Source organism: Oncorhynchus mykiss, chromosome 25 (assembly GCF_057628025.1).
Source record: "Oncorhynchus mykiss isolate SJ-2025 chromosome 25, ASM5762802v1, whole genome shotgun sequence".
NCBI classification, from domain to species: domain Eukaryota; kingdom Metazoa; phylum Chordata; class Actinopteri; order Salmoniformes; family Salmonidae; genus Oncorhynchus; species Oncorhynchus mykiss.
In genome coordinates, this window is record NC_143046.1 from 10,122,088 (window position 1) to 10,146,634 (window position 24,547).

Below are 24,547 nucleotides of genomic sequence, written 5' to 3' on the forward strand. Positions count from 1 at the left end.
GCGAGCAGCATCCCTGTGGAATGCTTTCAATACCTTGCAGATTCCGTGCCCTGACGAAATGAAACAGTTTTAAGGGCAAAGGGGGAGTGGTGCAACTCATTATAAGGAAGGTGTTCCTAATGTGTGGTATTCTCAGTGTATTTGACTCATCCAAGCCAGCCCTTAAAGAGCAAACAAGATAATATGTTGGAAATGGCCGAGATGCATTGCAACATATGAGCTATTTAAAGATAATTACTGTGACAAGTAGGCCTAAGTATTCGTGCACTGCCACCATCATGGATTGAAAGTATGCCTTCGCATGTGCAGACAACGGGCTGCGCACTCATTACAATGGCCACTTGTTGCGGAACGATACCTGTCCATGGTGCTGAAGTGACGCCCACTCACCCAGTCCAATCACTGTACCCCCATAGGGCAGCTCATCTTCACAACGTGGAATAATAGCTAGTGATTGACAATTGAGACATTATTAATTTGCATAGATAAATAATGGGGAGCAAAGAAACATAAGGTGTGGGTATTTTCTTTTAGCAAATAATATAATTCATGGTTTTTAAATATTCACCTGATAAGTTTAAGCATTTGCAAATTCCCTAATTAAATTCAACGTCATATGTTATCATCGCCTATTAGGCTACTTTGCAGAATGTTCTTCTATTTTCTTAATGTCATTCAGAATGTAGGTTAATCTACTCTACGTCACACGTTTTCAAATGTCATTTTCCTTTAAGATAATGATGTAAGACGTAACTCCCCATAATGTTTTTTTCCCCGCGCAACCGCTGGAGAATCCTCATGTTAACCTTCTTCACTCCGGTGCCAGCCTGGCGGTTACTTCTCTTCTCCTCTCTGCATAGCAGTTTGGAGACGGAGAGATGGGCGCGCGCTTCACTGGCGTCCAGATTCCCATCTTCACTTTAAGAAAATAACTGCACGCGCATGGCAATTTCAGCACGGTCTCAGTGAACAGCGAACGTGCAGTTGCTTCCGGCAAATTAAGTTACATTGGACCGTTAAAATAAACAGGGACAGGAGCTTGCCTTGCAGAATCAAAGAAGTTTGACATTTTTATCCAGAACGGACTGAAGTACAGAGGTGTTGAATCATTTGTTCAATTGATGATGGAATAATAGTGATTTCACTTTGATTTCACTGTAGGATTATATCAATGGACTCACAGCAATAGGACATAGCAATGGACGTGAGTAAAATGATGCATGCATTGGATGCGCTGATCGATTTCATTCAACAGAAGACTTGCACGATCGGCAGGCATTTCACGGGCGGCTTAATTAACTGAGGCACCTGAGTTATTTTTTTTTTTTACAGCACTTGTCTTGAATAATGTTGGGGAGGTTTGTAAATGGTGGTCAACGGTGTCCTTGGTATGTAGACCTAATCAGCACACAGAAGACATGCTATTCCATCCCATATAGATTGAAAACTTTTTCGGAAACATCTGCGCGCCTAACGGTGACCGGGATTTGGTTTTGTGCATGAATAAAAAAAAATGGCACTGATTGAGAATTGTAAAACCCAGCAGGCAAAAGAAACAGGTTCGGTGCAAAACCCGCCGTCTGATGTTATTGAACTAAACGTAGGAGGTCAGGTATACTATACTCGTCTCCATACTTTAACAAGCATCCCCAATTCCTTACTGGGACGGTTATTCTCCACCAAGAAGGGGTCCTCGAATGATTTGGCACGGGACCTCCGGGGACGTTATTTTATCGACAGAGATGGTTTTCTGTTCCGATATGTATTGGATTATCTGAGAGATAAGCAGGTCGTTCTACCGGACCACTTCCCAGAGAAAGGGAGGTTAAAACGGGAAGCGGAATACTTTGAACTCCCCAAACTGGTCAAACTGTTGGCGTCCGAGGAATCTAAACAGTTTGAAGACGACCCTTTTCACAGTGATTTCGACGACGCGTCGCTAGGCAGCGACCAGAGGATATATTCCTCGTACTCTCTGGACCGGAGGTATGGATACATAACCGTCGGTTTCAAAGGCACGTGTGCGGCACCGGGAGGCAAGGACAGCCAGATTGACCCCAAATCCCCAAAAGCTGTACCCAGAATCTTCATCAGCGGAAGGATCGGCCTCGCCAAAGAGGTGTTTGGAAACACCCTGAATGAGAGCCGAGACGCGGACAGGCCTGCGGACAGGTACACCTCCCGGTTCTTCCTCCGGTTCCGTCACTTGGAGCGGGCCTTTGACATGCTGTCGGAGAGCGGATTCCACATCGTTGCCTGTAACTCGTCGATCACCGCTTCTTCCATCAGCCATTACGCACCCGAGAAAGTCTGGTCCAACTTCACGCAGTACGTCTTCTACCGTAAGTGATTTCCCACATAAAACACCATAAACCTTCTTTAGTAATGACTTTTAGGTTAGGCCACTGGTTGACGCCATGTCACAATCAATTGTTTAAGTGGATTTAGTAAAGGGAATAGTTAAGTATGTTAGACTACGGATGTCTGACAGACTCAATAGGAGAAATATAGTTGTCTCAGGCCTATATGGTTCCCTTTGCTATCATCCCTGCACCTGGTTTTAACTAGCTTTTCAAGTTTGTGATTATATACACTGAGTGTACAAAACATTAGGAACATCTTCCTAGTATTGAATTGCAGCCCCCTTTGCCCTCAGAACAGCTTCCATTTGTCAGGGAATGGACTCTACAAGGTGTGGAAAGCGTTCCACAGGGGTACTGGCCCATGTTGATTCCAAGCGTTCCACAGGGATGTTGTCCCATGTTGATTCCAATGCTTCCCACAGTTGTGTCAAGTTGTCTGGGAGTGTATCTCTACTGTGACTAGGTTGTTCCATCTCATCCCACTGATGCTCAATATACAGATGGATACACTGCTGACATGAAGGGAAGCACCTGATTGGTAGTGATGTTCAGATATCCTGTGGCATTCAAACTTTGCTTCACTTTTATCCAAAGGCCCAATGTGGGCCCTGAACACACCCCACACCATCACACCACCAGCCTGTAATGTCGACACGTGGAATTACGGACGCATGTACTCGTGGTTTTCTCCATACCCTAGTCCTCCCATCAGCGTGAAAAAGCAGGAACGGGGATTCATCAGACCAGGCAAATATTTTTCAAATTCCTCAGTGTTTGTTCTTTAGCCCATTGTCTATTTTTGGGCTGAAAGAAGTGGAAGTCTGTAAGGTCGTCGGCTGCCATACCCCATTCGTGTCAAGGTACAATGAGTTGTGCATTCTTTTATGGTAATATTGTACTAGATTGTCAATTGACTAACTGTAGCCCATCGTGTCAGCCTCCTCTTGTCCTCTTTCATCAATGACCCATTTTCGACCACTGGCCTGCCATTGGCTGGATGTCCTCTGGGTAGTGGACCATTCATGATACACATGAGAAACTGTTGAGCGTGAAAAACCCAGCAGCGATGCAGTTCTTAACACACTCAAACTGGTGCGCCCGGCACCTTTTACCATACCCCATTCAAAGGCACTTCAATATTTTGTCTTGCCCATTCACCCACTGAATGGCACACATACATAATCCATGTCTCAAGGCTTAATTAACAATCCTTTTTAATTGGTTTTCTCCCCTTCATCTACACTGATAGAAGTGGATTTAAGTGAAGGTGAAATCAATAAGGGCTCATAGGCTAACCAGGTGAATCCAGGTGAAAGCTATGTCATGGAAAGAGCAGGTGTTCTTAATGTTTTGTTCACTCAGTGTAAGTGCACTAAATTACACTGGGATGTAACCAATCAGAGATCAATCCCCAGCCGCCTGCATGACGGAAGAAGAGTTAGCACACTGATTTAAAACACCAGGCGTCACTTCAAGTCTCAGGCAAGGTACAGCACACACAAGCCTATTCTTCAAACCTCCTCTGCCACACACACACCTCATGCTGTCAGTATAGAGGTAGGGCTATATCATGAATAAAATAGTAACGTTACCACTGCATCGACCAACATCATTTATATTCTGTACACCACTTTAACAGTAGTGTGTGTGTATGTCACGGTGTGTGTGTGTGTGTGTTCTAGTGTGTGTGTGTGTTGCTGTGTTCAAAACAACTGGGAACCCTGGTCTATACCCTCCCTGGTCTATACCCTCCCTGGTCTATACCCTCTCTGGTCTAAACCCTGCCTGGTCTAAACCCTCTGTGGTCTATACCCTCCCTGGTCTATACCCTCTCTGGTCTAAACCCTCCGTTGTCTATACCCTCTCTGGTCTATACCCTCTCTGGTCTAAACCCTCCCTGGTCTATACCCTCCCTGGTCTATACCCTCTCTGGTCTAAACCCTCCCTGGTCTATACCCTCCCTGGTCTATATCATCTCTGGTCTATACCCTCCCTGGTCTATACCCTCCCTGGTCTATACCCTCTCTGGTCTAAACACTCCCTGGTATATACCCTCTCTGGTCTATACCCTCCCTGGTCTAAACCCTCCCTGGTCTATACCCTCCCTGGTCTATACCCTCCCTGGTCTATACCCTCTCTGGTCTATACCCTCTCTGGTCTATACCCTCCCTGGTCTATACCTTCCCTGGTCTATACCCTCTCTGGTCTAAACCCTCCCTGGTCTATACCCTCTCTGGTCTAAACCCTCCGTAAATCCAGGTGAAAGCTATGTCATGGAAAGAGCACGTGTGCTTAATGTTTTGTACACTCAGTGTAAGTGCACTAAATTACACTGGGATGTAACCAATCAGAGATCAATCCCCAGCCGCCTGCATGACGGAAGAAGAGTTAGCACACTGATTGGTCTAAACCCTCCCTGGTCTAAACCCTCCCTGGTCTATACCCTCCCTGGTCTATACCCTCCCTGGTCTATACCCTCTCTGGTCTAAACCCTCTCTGGTATCTCCTCATCCCTTACTTTCTCTCTCCTCATCCCTTGCTTTCTCTCTCCTCATCCCTTGCTTCCTCTGTGCAGAGAGAGGATGGAGATGTTGCACCATATGGCCAATTAAAAGACACTTTGTTCGTAATTCAAAATGGTTCCCCTCAGATTCCTGAAGGAAATCCAGCTGGCAGGTCAAGGTTGGGGGTTGGGTGTTTTGGGGGGTGAAATCCAGCTGGCAGGTCAAGGTTGAGGGTTGATGTGGTGGAGGGTTTTAGGGAGATGGAATAACTGCAGCTGAGGAAGACATATGGTTGGCTAATGATTTGCCTACGGTTTGATTTGCCTATAATTAAAATAGAATATGTGGATGTTGACCTCCTAACACCAATTTTAGAGGCATTTTTACTGAGTCATTATGGAGTCTTGTGGAGAATGGAGACTGGGCATACGGCGTAGGTGATCACTGACAACCTCTAGCCTCACTGACAGACGCTTCTCCTGGACAGAGGGAAAGGACAGAGAGGGAGAGGAGGAGAGAGCGGGGAAGAGAGAAAGGTGGACTGGGTCAGAAGTAGAGGAGACTGGCAGAGGGAGAGCGAAGGGACGGAGGGAGAAAGAAGGGAGAGGGAAGGGAGAGAGGAAGAGAGAACGAGAACGAGAGAAGGGAGGAAGAGAGAGCGAGAGAACGAGAGAAGGGAGGAAGAGAGGGAGAGAGAGGGAGAGAGAAGGGAAGGAGGGAGAGAGAGAAGGGAGGGAGAGAGAGAGGGAGGGAGAGAGAGAGAGGGGGATGGAGGGAGAGAGAGAGAGAAGAGAGGGAGGGAGGGAGAGAGAGAAGAGGGAGGTAGAATGAGAGAAGGGAGAGAGATGAGGGAGAGAAATAGAAAGAGAGATATGAGAGGGAGGGAAAGAGAGAGAAAGAGAGAGAGAGAGAGAGAAGGGAGAGAAGGGAGGGAGAGAGAGAGCCGGAGAAGGGAGGGAGTGAGATAGAGACAGAGAGAAGGGAGACAGGGAGGAAAAAGATACTGTGAAGGAGATGGATGAGGCAGAGGGATGAAGACTAGAAGGAGAGGAGACAGATGGAGAAAGAGAGAGTGATAGAGAGAAGGGGAGAGGGGGAAAAATAAAAAGACAGGGGCAGAGGCAGAGGGAGAGAGAGAGATAAAGCTGGTTCTGGGGCTCTGTTCACAAACACAAACAGACCCCACAGAGCCCCAGGACAGATTAGACCCAACCAAATCATGAGAAACAAACAGATAATTACATGACACATTGGAAAGAATTTACAAAAAAACAGAGCAAACTAGAATGCTATTTGGCCCTAAACAGAGAGTACACTGCGGCAGAATACCTGACCACTGTGACTGACTCAAAATGAAGTTAACCTTTGACTATGTACTGGAGGTGGACAAAGACATACTTTACTTTGTCAAAGGTAGGTTACGGGGGACTCTTTGGGGAGATTCACCTACTGCTCACCTCTTGGCCACAGTACAGTAGACTGTATGATTACAGACATTGGCATCTCTCAGCTCATTCACTGTCAAGCCACTAACACCTCTGTCTGATCACAGCCAAATTACCTTGTTCCTCAAAAGGACAGGCATTGAAACAACCACACGTTCATAGCCCAGTAAGCTATACAACATTAGAAATTCATACAGATGGGCACAAAACAGAACAGAAGAAAACCAGGAAGCAACCTGGAACCAAAATATCCAAACACTCTGAGATTCTGGATACCACATTCACTCACAGTGAAGAAGGCATCAATCTGGCAGTACAAAACATCAACTATATATTCAGACCACATTCACTCACAGTAAAGAAGGCATCAATCTGGCAGTACAAAACATCAACTATATATTCAGACCACATTCACTCACAGTGAAGAAGGCATCAATCTGGCAGTACAAAACATCAACTATATATTCAGACCACATTCACTCACAGTGAAGAAGGCATCAATCTGGCAGTACAAAACATCAACTATATATTCAGACCACATTCACTCACAGTGAAGAAGGCATCAATCTGGCAGTACAAAACATCAACTATATATTCAGACCACATTCACTCACAGTGAAGAAGGCATCAATCTGGCAGTACAAAACATCAACTATATATTCAGACCACATTCACTCACAGTGAAGAAGGCATCAATCTGGCAGTACAAAACATCAACTATACATTCAGACAAACATTCACTCACAGTGAAGAAGGCATCAATCTGGCAGTACAAAACATCAACTATATATTCAGACCACATTCACTCACAGTGAAGAAGGCATCAATCTGGCAGTACAAAACATCAACTATACATTCAGACAAACATTCACCCACAGTGAAGAAGGCATCAATCTGGCAGTACAAAACATCAACTATATATTCAGACCACATTCACTCACAGTGAAGAAGGCATCAATCTAAGAGTACAAAACATCAACTATATATTCAGGCCACATTCACTCACAGTGAAGAAGGCATCAATCTGGCAGTACAAAACATCAACTATATATTCAGACCACATTCACTCACAGTGAAGAAGGCATCAATCTAAGAGTAAAAAACATCAACTATATATTCAGGCCACATTCACTCACAGTGAAGAAGGCATCAATCTAAGAGTAAAAAACATCAACTATATATTCAGACCACATTCACTCACAGTGAAGAAGGCATCAATCTAAGAGTAAAAAACATCAACTATATATTCAGGCCACATTCACTCACAGTGAAGAAGGCATCAATCTAAGAGTAAAAAACATCAACTATATATTCAGACCACATTCACTCACAGTGAAGAAGGCATCAATCTAAGAGTACAAAACATCAACTATATATTCAGGCCACATTCACTCACAGTGAAGAAGGCATCAATCTGGCAGTACAAAACATCAACTATATATTCAGACCACATTCACTCACAGTGAAGAAGGCATCAATCTGGCAGTACAAAACATCAACTATACATTCAGACAAACATTCACTCACAGTGAAGAAGGCATCAATCTGGCAGTACAAAACATCAACTATATATTCAGACCACATTCACTCACAGTGAAGAAGGCATCAATCTAAGAGTACAAAACATCAACTATATATTCAGGCCACATTCACTCACAGTGAAGAAGGCATCAATCTGGCAGTACAAAACATCAACTATATATTCAGACCACATTCACTCACAGTGAAGAAGGCATCAATCTAAGAGTAAAAAACATCAACTATATATTCAGGCCACATTCACTCACAGTGAAGAAGGCATCAATCTAAGAGTAAAAAACATCAACTATATATTCAGACCACATTCACTCACAGTGAAGAAGGCATCAATCTGGCAGTACAAAACATCAACTATACATTCAGACCACATTCACTCACAGTGAAGAAGGCATCAATCTGGCAGTACAAAACATCAACTATATATTCAGGCCACATTCACTCACAGTGAAGAAGGCATCAATCTGGCAGTACAAAACATCAACTATATATTCAGGCCACATTCACTCACAGTGAAGAAGGCATCAATCTGGCAGTACAAAACATCAACTATATATTCAGACCACATTCACTCACAGTGAAGAAGGCATCAATCTGGCAGTACAAAACATCAACTATATATTCAGGCCACATTCACTCACAGTGAAGAAGGCATCAATCTGGCAGTACAAAACATCAACTATATATTCAGACCACATTCACTCACAGTGAAGAAGGCATCAATCTAAGAGTAAAAAACATCAACTATATATTCAGGCAAGCGGCAAAAGAAGCACAACTGAAATGGATAAAAAACAAACCAAAAAAGCCCACAGATGACGACTGGTTTGATGCAGATGGTAAAATTATAAGGAAACAACTTAGAACACTATCTAACCAAAAGCACAGAGACCCAAATTATGGTGAATTACGCCTTCATTACTGTGAGACTTTAAAACTCTATAAACGTAACACTCAGAAGCAAAAAAGCATTGTACAACAGCAAGCAGCTGACACTAATTGAGGAGTCCATAAACACAAACAACTTCTGGCAAAATGAATGATACAAAATGGTGACGTATGGACAACCCATTTTAAAACACTCTATAAAACCGTTCAAATTGACACAAATGCAGAGCAATGCTAAATTTATGAGAAGTTGAATGGATTAGGAAAAGCTATAAAGGACAATCAAAATCCATTGGACCCCCCAATTACTGACCAGGAGCTCTATAAGAAACTTCAGGCCCTCAAATTTAAAAAAGCATGCAGACCTGATGGCATCCTAAATGAGATGCTCAAACTCACTAGTGCAAAATTACAATTTGCTGTATTAAAACTGTTTAATTTGATCCTGAATGTAGGTTATTTCCCTGACATCTGGAATCAAGGATGAATCATAACCCCAATCTTTAAGAACAGAGTTTGTGTGAACAGTAACCTGGGGAAGGTTTTCTGTAGTATTATAAATGTAAGAGTTCTAAACTTCCTTAATAAGCACAATATCTTGAGTAAAAGCCAAATTGGATTCATACCAAAACATCACACGACTGGTCATATTTACACCCTACACACCCTGATAGATAAACATGTCCACCAAAATATACGCTTACTTTATCGACTTCCAAAAAGCATTTGATTCTATTTGGCATACAAGACTGTTCTACAAAGTTATTGAGAGTGGCGAAGGGGGTAAAACATATGACAAAATGAACTCAATGTATACTGGCAATACGTGCAGCATTAAAATTGTCAAGAAAATAACAGAATTCTTTAACCAGGGGCGGGGCCTTCGCCAGGGTTGCAATCTGAGCCCTGCACTCTTCAATATTTACATCAACGAATTGGCCACTATTCTACAAAAATACTCAGCCCCTGGTGTTAGTCTCCACAATTCAGATGTTAAATGCCTACTTTTCACAGATGACCTATGCCTGCTGTCACCCACAGCACCTGGCCTACAGCAAAGCCTGGACCTGCTAGAGCAGTACTGCTAGACCTGGGCCCTGGCAGTAAACCCCAAAAAGACTAAAATAATGATTTTCCAGAGAAGATCCAGATCTCAGGGAATTAGACCAAAGTTCTCAATTACTACAAAATATATAGAGTACTGCACATGCTACAATTACTTAGGTTTAAAAATAAGCTCAGCTGGACACCTTAATGAGGCAGTGAAAGAACTGAGAGAGAAAGCACGCAGGGCATTCTATGCCATTAAAAAACTAATTCAAATTGAAGTACCTATTCAAATTTGGCTAAAACTAATTGAATGTGTCATTGAACCAATTGCACTTTATGGCAGTGAGGTGTGGGGTCCACTTGCAAAATAAGATTTCACCAAATGGGACAAACACCCCAATGAAACCCTGCATGCAGAGTTCTATAAGAGTCTCCTACATGTCCAGAGGACAACTACAAACAATACATGCAGGGCAGAATTAGGCCAATATCCACTAATAATAAAAACTCAAAAAAGAGAAATTAAGTTTGGGAAACATCTAAAATACAGTTATCCCCTCTCATAGCATTACCAAGCCCTGCAATGCCAAGAGCTGAGCAAAGAAAAGAGTCCCCTCATCCAGCTGGTCCTGGAGCTGAGTTCACAAACCTGTTCTACTAACACACTGAAGCCTCAGGACCAGAACCTTGAATCCATCAGAATAAAACACATTATTACACAGTCAAACTAAAACTACATTGCTTATTGGGAAACATAAGCACAAGCACCAAGCAAAATGCAGTGCTATCTGGCCCTAAATCAACAGTACACCGTGGCTAACTATTTTACCATGGTTACTGATCAAAACCTTAGAAAATCCTTGACAAAGTACAGGCTCAGTAAGCACAGCCTTGCCATTGAGAAGGGTAGACACAGGAAAACCTGGCTCCCTGTAGAGGAAAGGCTGTGCAACCACTGCACCACAGCAGAACATGAGACAGAGCTGCATTTCCTGACAAAATGTTTATAAATATAAAACAATTAGAGAGTGTCATTTCCCCAAATTTGAAACCCTTATACAAGGTTTCAAAGACCTCTCTGATGAGAATAGGCTGTCCTGTTGGGGGAGGACGCAGAGAGCTGTGGGTTGGCAGCGCACTACATTGCTTCCTTCCATAAGATGAGGGACAGTGTCTGACAGACCAATCAACCTGCACATATACTCTACTATATGCTTATTGTTATAGTTCAATGTGTGGTTATTTTGACCCTTGGTTATTGTTGTTACTGTTGTCCCGTTGACAATTTTGATTCTTATTATCATAATATTTTAAATATCCAAAGTAAGCTTTGGCAATATGTACATTGTAACGTCATGCCAATAAAGCAAATTGAATCGAATTGAATTGACATATCTGCACTCTGGACTGTGGTGAGACATATCTGCACTCTGGACTGTGGTGAGACATATCTGCACTCTGGACTGTGGTGAGACATATCTGCACTCTGGACTGTGGTGAGACATATCTGCACTCTGGACTGGTGAGACAACTTCAACAATATAAAAAGCAAGAGCAGGAGAAGAACAGAGCACTAGAGGAGAGAATTAGACTGCTGGAGGAGAGGTTGAGGGGGATGGAGGAGAGGATCAGACTGCTGGGGGAGAGGGTGAGGGGGGTGGAGGAGAGGATCAGACTGCTGGGGGAGAGGGTGAGGGGGATGGCGTGTGACAAAGAAGAACCCACTAGAGAGGTGGCCACCCCCGCATAAAAGCCCCCCCCCCCCCCCCCACACACACACACACCCACACACCCACTGAGGACATACACAAGACAAAGATTGTACTCCTTATGGACTCAAATGGGAAATATATACAAAACTTTTTCCCAAACACAGTGTGTCTAAACTCTGGTGTCCAAACACCCAGCGCGCCCTAGACCTTCTGTCTGAGGACCAACTAGGTTCAGCCAGCCACATAATAATACACACAGGCACAAACGACCTGAGAACACAGCAGGAAAGGGTGGCCACAGCACTGAAGGGAGTGATTGAAAAAGCTTCTTCTACTTTCCCCAATGCACAAGTGTTTATCGCCACCCTGCATCCATACAGCGGGTAAACGCAAGTATTTCCCGTGACTGTGCCTCCACCAATCCACACACCCCCACCAATCAACATCCCCCCCGACAAGTTTTTTCAAGCCATTTTGCCACAACTTTGGAAGTATGCTTCGGGTCATTGTCCATTTGGAAGAACCGTTTGCGACCAAGCTTTATTAACTTCCTGACTGAGGTCTTGAGATGTTGCTTCAACATATCCACATAATTTTCCTCCCTCATGATGCCATCTATTTTGTGAAGTGCACCAGGCCCTCCTGCAGCAAAGCACCCCCACAACATGATGCTGCCACCCCCGTGCTTCACAGTTGGGATGGTGTTCTTGGGCTTGCAAGCCTCCCTCTTTTTCCTCCAAACATAACAATGGTCATTATGGCCAAACAGTTCTATTTTTGTTTCATCAGACCAGAGGACATTTCTCCAAAAAGTCTGATCTTTGTCCCCATGTGCAGTTGCAAATCGTAGTCTGGCTTTTTTTATGGCGGTTTTACTTGGCAGTAGTACTGTAGACTACTTTATCACTGACCTCAACACAGAGTCTCTCAGAGCGTTCTCAGCCAGCCCACTGACACCCCTATCAGACCACAGCAATAGCAGTCTACTTGAACAGAGCAATACTCAATCACGAGGCATCAAAGCCAAAGGAATATTAAGAAATGCTATAGATGGAAGGAAGGTAGTTTGGAAACTACCAAAAAACAATTAGACAACAACAAATTCAACCCTTTAAGACAACTTCCTGTACAAAACGTTCCACTGTAATAGTGAAGGTGTAAACTTGGCAGTAGAAAATGTTAACAGTATATTTGACCTGTCAGCTTCCCTATCAAATCGAAAAATCTCAAATTGAAAGAAGAAACCGAAGAAAATGAACAACAGTGACAAATGATTTGATGAAGAATGCAAAAAGAAAGAAATTGAGAAACCTGTCCAACCAAAAACATAGAGACCTGTGCTGAGTGTTGCTGTGCTGTGTCGGAGAGGGCTGTTCTTACTGCCCCAGTCCTCTCTCTCTCCCTCTCTCTCTCTCTCTCTCTCTCTCTCTCTCTCTCTCTCTCTCTCTCTCTTTCTCTCTCTCGCTCTCTCTCTCTCTCTCTCTCTCTCGCTCTCTCTCTCTCTCTGTCTCTCTCTCTCTGTCTCAGCCCCCCTCTCTCTCAGTCCTCTCTCTATCATTCTGCCTCAGTCCTCTCTCTCTCTCTCTCTCTCTCTCTTTCTGCCCCCCCCCCAAAAAAAATCCTCTGTCTTTCTCTCTGCCCCAGTCCTCTCTCTCTCTCTGTCTGTCTAAGTCCCCCCCTCTCTCACACTATCTCAGTCCTTTCTGTCATTCTGCCTCAGTCCTCTCTCTCTCTCTCTCTCGCTCTCTCTCTCTCTGCCTCATTACTCTCTCTCTCTCTCTCTCTCTCTCTCTCTGCCTCATTACTCTCTCTCTGTCTCTCTTTCTGTCCCACTCTCTGCATCAGTCCTCACTCACTCACTCACTCACTCAATTCAGGTTGAATTCAAAGCAAGTGAAATAGATAACAAATGAACAGTAAACATTACACTCACAAAAGTTCCAAAATAATAAAGACATTTCAAATGTCATATTATGTATACATACAGTGTTGTTAAAGTACAATAGTTAAATAGTTAAAGTACAAAAGGGAAAATAAATAAACAGAAATATAGGTTGTATTTACAATGGTGTTTGTTCTTCACTTGTTGCCCTTTTCTTGTGGCAACAGGTCACAAGTCTTGCTGCTGTGATGGCACACTGTGGTATTTCACCCAATAGATATGGGAGTTCATCAAAATGTGATTTATTTAGAATTATTTGTGGGTCTGTGTAATCTGAGGGAAATGTGTGTCTCTAATATGGTCATACATTTGGCAGGAGGTTAGGAAGTGCATCTCAGTTTCCACCTCATTTTGTGGGCAGTGTGCACATAGCCTGTCTTCTCTTGAGAGCCAGGTCAGCCTTTGGGCTGGCTTTCTCAATAGCAAGGCTTTTTACTTTATTTTATTTCACCTTTATTTAACTAGGCAAATCAGTTAAGAACAAATTCTTATTTACAATGACGGCCTACCAAAAGGCAAAAGGCCTCCTGCGGGGACGGGGGCTGGGATTTTAAATAAATATATAAATATAGGATAGAACACACATTACGACAAGCGAGACAACACAACACTACATAAAGAGAGACCTAAGACAACAACATAGCAAGGCAGCAACACATGACCACACTACAACAACATAGTAGCAACACAACATGGTCACAACATGGTACAAACATTATTGGGCACAGACAACAGCACAAAGGGCAAGAAGGTAGAGACAACAATACATCACGCAAAGCAGCCACAACTGTCAGTAAGTGTTCATGATTGAGTCTTTGAATGAAGAGATTGAGATAAAACTGTTTGAGTGTTTGTTGCTGCTCATTCCAGTCGCCAGCTGCAGCGAACTGAAAAGACGAGCGACCCATGGATGTGTGACCTTTGGGGACCTTTAACAGAATGTGACTGGCAGAACAGGTGTTGTATGTGGAGTATGAGTGCTGCAGTAGATATATTAGATAGGGGGAGAGAGGCCTAAGAGGTTTTTATAAATAAGCATTAACCAGGGGGTCTTGCGACGGGTATACAGAGATGACCAGTTCACAGAGGAGTATAGAGTGCAGTGATGTGTCCTATAAAGAGCATTGGTGGGAAATCTGATGGCTGAATGGTAAAGAACATCTAGCCGCTTGAGAGCACCCTTACCTGCCAATCTATAAATTATGTCTCCGTAATCTAGCATGGGTAGGATGGTCATCTGAATCACGGTCAGTTTGGCAGCTGGGCTGAAAGAGGGGCGATTACGATAGAGGAAACCAAGTCTAGATTTAACTTTAGCCTGCAGCTTTGATATGTGCTGAGAGAAGGACAGTGTACCGTCTAGCCATACTCCCAAGTACTTGTATGAAGTGACTACCTCAAGCGCTAAACCCTCAGAGGTAGTAATCACACCTGTGGGGAGACCTTTGTTTTGGAAGTGTTCAGAACAAGGTTAAGGGTAGAGAAAGCTTGTTGGACACTAAGAAAGGTTTGTTGTAGAGCGTTTAACACAAAATCTGGGGAGGGTCCAGCTGAGTATAAGACTGTACCATCTGCATATAAATAGATCAGAGAGCTTCCTACTGCCTGAGCTATGTTGTTGATGTAAATTGAGAAGAGCGCGGGGCCTAGGATTGGGCCTTGGGGTACTCCCTTGCTGACAGGCAGTGGCTGAGCCAGTAGATTTTCTGACTTCATACACTGCACTCTTTGAGAGAGGTAATTAGCAAACCAGGTCAAAGACCCCTCAGAGACACCAATACTCATTAGCCGGCCCACAAGAATGGAATGTTCTACCGTATTAAAAGCTTTGATCAAGTCAATAAAATAGCATTGCTTAGAATCAAGGGCAATGGTGACATAATTGAGGACCCTTTAGGTTGCAGTGACATATCCAGAACCTGAGTGGAAACCAGATTGCGTACCTGAGAGAATACTATAGATATCAAGAAAGCCAGTCTGTTGATTATTGACAAGTTTTTCCAACCCTTTTGATAAACAGGGCAACATAGAAATAGACCTATAACAGTTAGGATCACTGCTTGGCTGCCTTCCAAGCCATGGGAACCTCCCCAGAGAGAAGAGATAGGCTAAAAAGGTCAGAGTTGGGCTTGGCGATGATGGGGGCAGCAACCTTAAGGATGGAAGGGTCTAAACCATCTGACCCAGGTGTTTTTTGGGGTCAAGTTTCAGGAGCTCCTCTAGCACCTCGGACTCAGGTGACTGCCGGCAGGGAGAATTATTTTCCAGGGAAGGGGAAAAAGATGGAGAAGTGTCGGGGATAGTCGCATTAGAAGGGGTGGGAGATGAGGACATGTTGGACGGGCAAGGAGACATGGCTGAGTCAATTAGGAATCCTGACTTAATTAAGTGGTGATTAAAGAGCTCAGCCATGTGCTTCTTGTCAGTAACAACCACATCAACATTAAAGGACATGGGCAGCTGTGAGGAGGAGGGTTTATTCTCCAGGTCTTTAACCATTTCCAGAACTTCTTGGGATTAGACCCACAGAGAGAGAACTGCTCCTTAAAGCAACTAACTTTGGCCTTTCGGATAGCCAGAGTGCACTTATTTTTCATTTGTCTGAACGAGAACCAGTCAGCCTGAGTATGGATGTGCCAAGTCTTTCATCAAATGCAATTATTGAAGTGGAGTAACTCTGCAAGTTCACTGTCGAACCAGGGGCTGAACCTGTTTTTAATTCAAATTTTCATTATTGGGGCGTGTTTGTTTACATTACCACCACAGCGTCTATGACAAATCAGGACAGGTAATTTCACTGAGCAGTCATTCCGAACACAAGCTGTCAAACAGTGATCACGAAGGTCATTACAGAAAACACCAGACTGATACCTATCAGGATTATCTGTGAGGATAACATCAAGAAGAATAGCCTTTTCTGAGTGTTTGGAGTCATACCTTGTGGGATTGGTAATAATCTGAGGAAGATTTAGGGAGTCCCATTGCTTTAGGACTTGGTCAGATGGGTTAAGTATGTCCCAATTTAGGTCACCTAGTTTGAACTTACTGTAAGGGGTCAGGAGAGAGCTTAGGGCAGGTAGGGTGCAGGCCGGTGCTGACGGAGGATGATAGCACCAGTCAACAAAGTTGAAATTTGAAAGTTTAATGCTTAAAACCAGAAAATCAAATTGTTTTTGCACAGACTTGGTGGAGACAATCAATCACTGAAGGTGATCCTTGGTAAAGATTGCCACTCCCCCACCTTTGGAAGATCTGTCTTGCAGAAAAAGGTTATAACCAGAAAGGTTAACATCAGTGTTCAAAACACTCTTCCTTAACCACGTCTCAGTATTGACCAACACATCTGGATTGGAGCTGTGAACCCACACTTTCAATTGATCAATTTTAGGTAATAAACTTCTAGTGTTAACGTGCAGAAAACCCAGGCTTTTACGAGAGCAGAAATCAGTGAAGCAGATATCAGAGCACAAGTCAGAATTGGGGCTAGCAACAGTAGATGGGCCAGGGTGTACATGCACATTTCTAGATATCATCAGTAGTAATACAATCCCTGCACTGCAGAGGACAGGGAGAGCTCTGCAGTGTTGATTTATGACATTTGAATGTGCATCAGATGGCAACAAGATCATATTATACAGCAATTTCATCAGGTAACATGAATACAAAGCCAGCGAGAGTTGGTTAGAATAGGATGTGAGGCCAGAGTCCCGAGTGTGGGAACAAACATAGTCTGTCCCACGGTTGGGTAAACAAGAAAGTTCATAGTCAACAAAGCATAAAGGAGTCGTGAGGCAAATACCAAAATAACTAAATGCACAAGAAAAAAAATTAATATATAACAACTTGGTGCTGGCCATTGTAACTTCAGAGTCACTCGTCCCAACAGTGCGTGCTGGAGGCGAGCTAAAGCTCGGGAGAGAGGGTGGAGTGTGGTACAGGTACCTGTACCAGACAGGGGGAGAGAGGAAGGGTATGGGGGAGAGTGGTGGGGGTACCTGTACCAGACAGGGGGAGACAGGCCGTGGAGAGAGAGGTGAGTGTGGTGGAGGTACCTGTACCAGACAAGGGGAGACAGGACAGGGAGAGAGGGGTGAGTGTGGTGGGGGTACCTGTACCTGACAGGGGGAGACAGGACAGGGAGAGAGGGGTGAGTGTTGTGGGGGTACCTGTACCAGACAGGGGGAGACAGGCCATGGAGAGAGGGGCGAGTGTGGTGGAGGTACCTGTACCAGACAGGGGGAGAGAGGGGTGAGTGTGGTGGAGGTACCTGTACCAGACAGGGGGAGAGAGGGGTGAGTGTGGTGGAGGTACCTGTACCAGACAGGGGGAGAGAGGGGTGAGTGTGGTGGAGATACCTGTACCAGACAGGGGGAGAGAGGGGTGAGTGTGGTGGAGGTACCTGTACCAGACAGGGGGAGAGAGGGGTGAGTGTGGTGGAGATACCTGTACCAGACAGGGGGAGAGAGGGGTGAGTGTGGTGGAGGTACCTGTACCAGACAGGGGGAGAGAGGGGTGAGTGTGGTGGAGGTACCTGTACCAGACAGGGGGAGAGAGGGGTGAGTGTGGTGGAGGTACCTGTACCAGACAGGGGGAGAGAGGGGTGAGTGTGGTGGAGGTACCTGTACCAGACAGGGGGAGAGAGGGGTGAGTGTGGTGGAGGTACCTGTACCAGACAGGGGGAGAGAGGGGTGAGTGTGGTGGAGGTACCTGTACCAGACAGGGGGAGAGAGGGGTGAATGTGGTGGAGGTACCTGTACCAGACATGGGAGACAGGCCAGGACAGACGGTGAACAGATTGCCAGGTGGAATCCAAGCAGCAGTGCAGCAGGTAAGCAGGTAACAGGAGTAGGTGTCACCCACTTGGGAGAAGCTTTTATTTCTGGAGGCAGATTTCTTGTAGAAAATACCAGTGGATGGTCTTTGAACAGCTGGAGTGGGCTTCAAAGACTCCTGCCACTTGTTGGGCCCAAAGGCCTCTACACCTCTTACTTCACACCTCAGTGCTAATTGAAGATGTATCTGGTCTAGCCTAAACTCAGCATTTTTTTTATTATTTTTTTATTTCACCTTTATTTAACCAGGTAGGCAAGTTGAGAACACCTTTATTTAACCAGGTAGGCAAGTTGAGAACAAGTTCTCATTTACAATTGCGTCCTGGCCATGACCTGGAGCCAGTGGGTTTGGCGACGAGTATAAAGCGAGGGCCAGCCAACAAGAGCATACAGGTCGCAGTGGTGGGTAGTGTATGGGGCTTTGGTGACAAAACGGATGGCACTGTGATAGACTGCATCCAATTTATTGAGTAGGGTATTGGAGGCTATTTTGTAAATGACATCGCCGAAGTCGAGGATCGGTAGGATGATCAGTTTTACAAGGGTATGTTTGGCAGCACGAGTGAAGGATGCTTTGTTGCGAAATAAGAAGCCAATTCTAGATTTAACTTTGGATTGGAGATGCTTAATGTGAGTCTGAAGGAGAGTTTAGTGTCTAACCAGACACTCAGGTGTTTGTAGTTGTCCACGTATTCTAAGTCAGAACCGTCCAGAGTAGTGATGTTGGACAGGCAGGCAGGTGCAGGCAGCGATCTGTTGAAGAGCATGCATTTAGCTTTACTTGTATTTAAGAGCAATTGGAGGCCACGGAAGGAGATTTGTATGGCATTGAAGCTCGCCTGGAGGGTTGTTAACACAGTGTCCAAAGAAGGGCCAGAAGTATACAGAATGGTGTCGTCTGCGTAGAGGTGGACTCACCAGCAGCAAGAGCGACATCATTGATGTATACAGAGAAGAGAATTCGGTCCAAGAATTGAACCCTGTGGCACCCCCATAGAGACTGCCAGAGGCCCGGACAACAGGCGCTCCGATTTGACACACTGAACCCTATCAGAGAAGTAGTAGTTGGTGAACCAGGCGAGGCAATCATTTGAGAAACCAAGGCTATCGAGTCTGCCGATGAGGATGTGGTGATTGACAAAGTCGAAAGCCTTGGCCAGGTCAATTAATACGGCTGCACAGTATTGTTTCTTATCGATGGCGGTTAAGATATCGTTTATGACCTTGAGCGTGGCTGAGGTGCACCCATGACCAGCTCTGAAACGAGATTGCATAGCGGAGAAGGTATGGTGGGATTCGAAATGGTCAGTAATCTGTTTGTTGACTTGGCTTTCGAAGACCTTAGAAAGGCAGGGCAGGATAGATATAGGTCTGTAGCAGTTTGGGTCAAGAGTGTTCCCCCCCTTGGAAGAGGGGGATGACCGCAGCTGCTTTCCAATCTTTGGGAATCTCAGACGACACGAAAGAGAGGTTGAACAGGCTAGTAATAGGGGTGGCAACAATTTCGACAGATAATTTTAGAAAGAATGGGTTCAAAAAGCATTCAGTCCCCATACTGTGAAATATATTATTGTAATGTACTTTATTTTTAATTGACATTTAAAAAAAAAAAAATCTTAATTGGATTTGTTTTCTAATTCTTTGTGGGTCTGTGTGCAGATATTATACCTTTATTCAACAAGGAACATAGACTGAGACCAAGGTATCTGTTTCAGCTGGGCCCTGCGTATACATGTTACACATACAGGTTAGGTACAATGATTAAGGAACTACACAAGACAAACAAAACCATCACAGATAACACAAAAAATACAGCAGCAGATTGTTACATTTACACACAGGTTATTCCCCTAACAGGTTATTCCCCTAACAGGGTATCCTACTAACAGGTTATTCCCCTAACAGGTTATTCCCCTAACAGGTTATTACCCTAACAGGTTATTCCCCTAACAGGTTATTGCCCTAACAGGTTATTGCCCTAACAGGTTATTCCCTAACAGGTTATTCCCCTAACAGGTTATTCCCCTAACAGGTTATTCCCCTAACAGGTTATTCCCCTAACAGGTTATTCCCCTAACAGGTTATTCCCCTAACATGTTATTCCCCTAACAGGTTATTGCCCTAACAGGTTATTCCCTAACAGGTTATTCCCCTAACAGGTTATTCCCCTAACAGGTTATTGCCCTAACAGGTTATTGCCCTAACAGGTTATTCCCTAACAGGTTGTTCCCCTAACAGGTTATTCCCCTAACAGGTTGTTCCCCTAACAGGTTGTTCCCCTAACAGGTTATTCCCCTAACAGGTTATTCCCCTAACAGGTTATTGCCCTAACAGGTTGTTCCCCTAACAGGTTATTGCCCTAGCAGGTTATTCCCCTAACAGGTTATTCCCCTAACAGGTTATTCCCCTAACAGGTTATTGCCCTAACAGGTTATTCCCTAACAGGTTATTGCCCTAGCAGGTTATTCCCCTAACAGGTTATTCCCCTAACAGGTTATTCCCCTAACAGGTTATTCCCCTAACAGGTTATTGCCCTAGCAGGTTATTCCCCTAACAGGTTATTCCCCTAACAGGTTATTCCCCTAACAGGTTGTTCCCCTAACAGGTTATTCCCCTAACAGGTTATTCCCCTAACAGCACAAGAACTAGCATTACCCGAAACAGTTACAAGCAATACAAAAATACAAATCCTCCAATAAATATTTAAAATGGGCGACTGGGGGACAAGAGTCTCAAGTTTAAGTTTAGTCTGCAGGCTATTCCACAGGCAAGGAACATAGCAGGAAAAGGCAGCCATGTGGAAATCGCATGCCTCAAGTGTAATCCATGCTTGAGACCTGGTTTTAGGAATTCTAATTCTAATATTGATGAGTGATGATAAATAAGAAGGTAGTTTATTCAGAAGTGTTTTATAGACAAACACGAGAGCATAGCCTGTCTTCTCTTGATAGCCAGGTCTGCCTACGGCGGCCTTTCTCAATAGCAAGGCTATGCTCAATAAGTCTGTACATAGTCAAAGATTTCCTTAATTTTGGGTCAGTCACAGTGGTCAGGTATTCTGCCACTGTGTACTCTCTGTTTCAGGGCCAAATAGCATTCTAGTTTGCTCTGTTTTTTTGTAAATTCTTTCCAATGTGTCAAGTAATTATCTTCTTGTTTTCTCATGATTGGTTGGGTCCTGGGGCTCTGTGGGGTCTGTTTGTGTTTGTTGTTTTTCAGTTCAATATCTGATTAGAATCGGTGTGGGGGTTTCAGTCCTAGACTCATAGCTACATGTGGCACATTTTTATTGGTTCGAATGGTCTATACATTGAGCCTGAAACAGGATACTTTTTATTTGGCCATTGGCCAAATTTTGGGCAATGGGTTCTATAACTGATTCAAGTATTTTTAGCCAGATCCTAATTGTTATGTCGAATTGTATGTTCCTTTTGATGGCATAGATGGCCCTCTCTGATTGTTAACATCTTTGTGGAAGTTACCTGTGGCGCTGATGTTTAAGCCAATGCATGTATAGTTTTTTGTATGCTCTAGGACCACCATTATTTTTGTCTTACTGAGATTTACTGTCAGGGCCCAGGTCTGACAGAATCTGTGCAGAAGATCATCAGCAAACAGTAGACATTTGACTTCAGATTCTAGTAGGGTGAGGCCGGGTGCTGCAGACTGTTCTAGTGCCTCGCCAATTTGTTGATATATATATATATATATATATGTTGAAGAGGGTGGGGCTTAAGCTGCATCCCTGACTCACCCCAAGGCCTCGTGGAAAGAAATGTGTTTTTTGCCAATTTTTACCACACACTTGTTGTTCGTATACACAGATTTCATAATGTCGTATGTTTTTCCCCCAACACCACTTTCCATCAATTTGTATGGCAGGCCCTCGTGCCAAATTGAGTCGAAAGCTTTTTTTAAATAAACGAAGCATGAGAAGACTTTGCCTTTGTTTTGGTTTGTTACTTTGTCAATTAGGGTGTGCAGGGTGAATACGTGGTCTGTCGTACGGTAATTTAGTAAAAAGCCAATTTGAAATTTGCTCAGTACATTGCTGTGCATTCTTTTTGCTGAGGAAATGTACGGGTCTGCTGTTAATGATAATGCAGAGGATTTTACCAAGGTTGCTGTTGACGCATATCCCACAGTAGTTATTGTGGTAAAATTTGTCTCCACTTTTGTAGATTGGGGTGATCAGTCCTTGGTTCCATATACTGGGAAAGATGCCAGAGCTAAGGATGATGTTAAAGAGTTTTAGTATAGCCAATTGGAATTTGTTGTCTGTGTATTTTATCATTTCATTTAGGACACCATCAACACCACAGGCCTTTTTGGGTTGGAGGGTTTTTATTTTGTCCTGTAGTTCATTCAATGTAATTGGAGAATCCGATGCCTTCTGGTAGTCTTTAATAGTTGATTCTAAGTGGAGAAGTGGTTTATCCATACATCTCCATTTTGAATTGATAACTGCCTCAGTCTTCTCTCTCTCTGCCTCAGTCCTCTCTCTCTGCTTCTCCCCTCTCTCTCTCTCTCCCTCTGTCTCTTTCTCTGCCTCAGTCCTCTCTCTCTCTCTGTCTCTTTCTCTGCCTCAGTCCTCTCTCTCTCTCTCTGTCTCTTTCTCTGCCTCAGTCCTCTCTCTCTGTCTCTGTCTCTTTCTCTACCTCAGTCCTCTCTCTCTCTCTCTCTCTCTCTCTGTCTCTTTCTCTGCCTCAGTCCTCTCTCTCTGCTTCTGTGCCTCAGCCCTCTCTCTCTCCCTCTTTGCCTCAAACTCAACTCTCTGTCTCCTCTGAGTCCCCTCTTGTTCAGTCTCCTATCACTCTCTCTGTTTACTTTCCTCTCCTTCTCTCCACTCTATCACTCCCTCTGTTTACTTTCCTCTCCTTCGCTCCACTCTCTCACCCTCTCTTAATCTATTTCTCTACCCCCTGTTCTTCTCCATTTCCCTGGACCCAGGGTAGTCGGGATAATCCGAGAAGGAAATTATTGCAACACTGAAACTGAAACCAGAATTGACTTCATTTCCCAGCAGGCACCAGAACAGCTGTTAACAATTTACTTTACTTCCTGGCCTGATTGATTGTTAATGACTCATCTGTGGTGAGTCTAACAGTCAGTCATGAGATTCAATCCCTTGCTAACTCTAACCCCTTTTACGAAAAGGAATTGTTGTTCTTTCAATGATATCATCATGTGCCAAATGGACCATGTCAAATGGACCACCCCATTCCCTTTATAGTACACTACTTTTGACCAGGGCCCATAGGGCTGTAATGCCATTAGGGTGCCATTAGGGTACAATTTGGGATGCAAGCTGAGTTTATCTTCTGTTCAGAACATTACAAAAGGGCAAACACAGCGGCTGGCAGCAGCACACACTGAGACATTCGGTATGGATGAGGACCCACACTGAGACATTCGGTATGGATGAGGACCCACACTGAGACATTCAGTATGGATGAGGACCCACACTGAGACATTTAGTATGGTTGAGGTCACACACTGAGACATTTGGGATGGATGAGGTCACACACTGAGACATTCGGTATGGATGAGGACCCACACTGAGACATTCAGTATGGATGAGGACCCACACTGAGACATTCAGTATGGATGAGGACCCACACTGAGACATTCGGTATGGATGAGGACCCACACTGAGACATTCGGTATGGATGAGGACCCACACTGAGACATTCGGTATGGATGAGGACCCACACTGAGACATTCAGTATGGATGAGGACCCACACTGAGACATTCGGTATGGATGAGGACCCACACTGAGACATTCGGTATGGATGAGGACCCACACTGAGACATTCAGTATGGATGAGGACCCACACTGAGACATTTAGTATGGTTGAGGTCACACACTGAGACATTTGGGATGGATGAGGTCACACACTGAGACATTCGGTATGGATGAGGACCCACACTGAGACATTCAGTATGGATGAGGACCCACACTGAGACATTTAGTATGGTTGAGGTCACACACTGAGACATTTGGGATGGATGAGGTCACACACTGAGACATTCGGTATGGATAAGGACCCACACTGAGACATTCGGTATGGATGAGGACCCACACTGAGACATTCAGTATGGATGAGGACCCACACTGAGACATTCAGTATGGATGAGGTCCCACACTGAGACATTCAGTATGGATGAGGACCCACACTGAGACATTCGGTATGGATGAGGACCCACACTGAGACATTCAGTATGGATGAGGACCCACACTGAGACATTTAGTATGGTTGAGGTCACACACTGA

General features: G+C 44.3%; 1 protein-coding gene across 1 annotated transcript in view; it reads left to right on the top strand.

The window, feature by feature from the left end:
- The first annotated feature begins 813 nt into the window (after positions 1-813).
- LOC110504540 (BTB/POZ domain-containing protein KCTD16) overlaps positions 814-24,547 on the top strand; it is a 54,698-nt gene continuing 30,964 nt past the window's right edge. Inside the window, exon 1 of the mRNA XM_021583303.3 lies at positions 814-2,342. Coding sequence (XP_021438978.3) covers positions 1,514-2,342 — 829 coding nt within the window. The 5' untranslated portion in view covers positions 814-1,513. The remainder of the gene's footprint in view (positions 2,343-24,547) is intronic.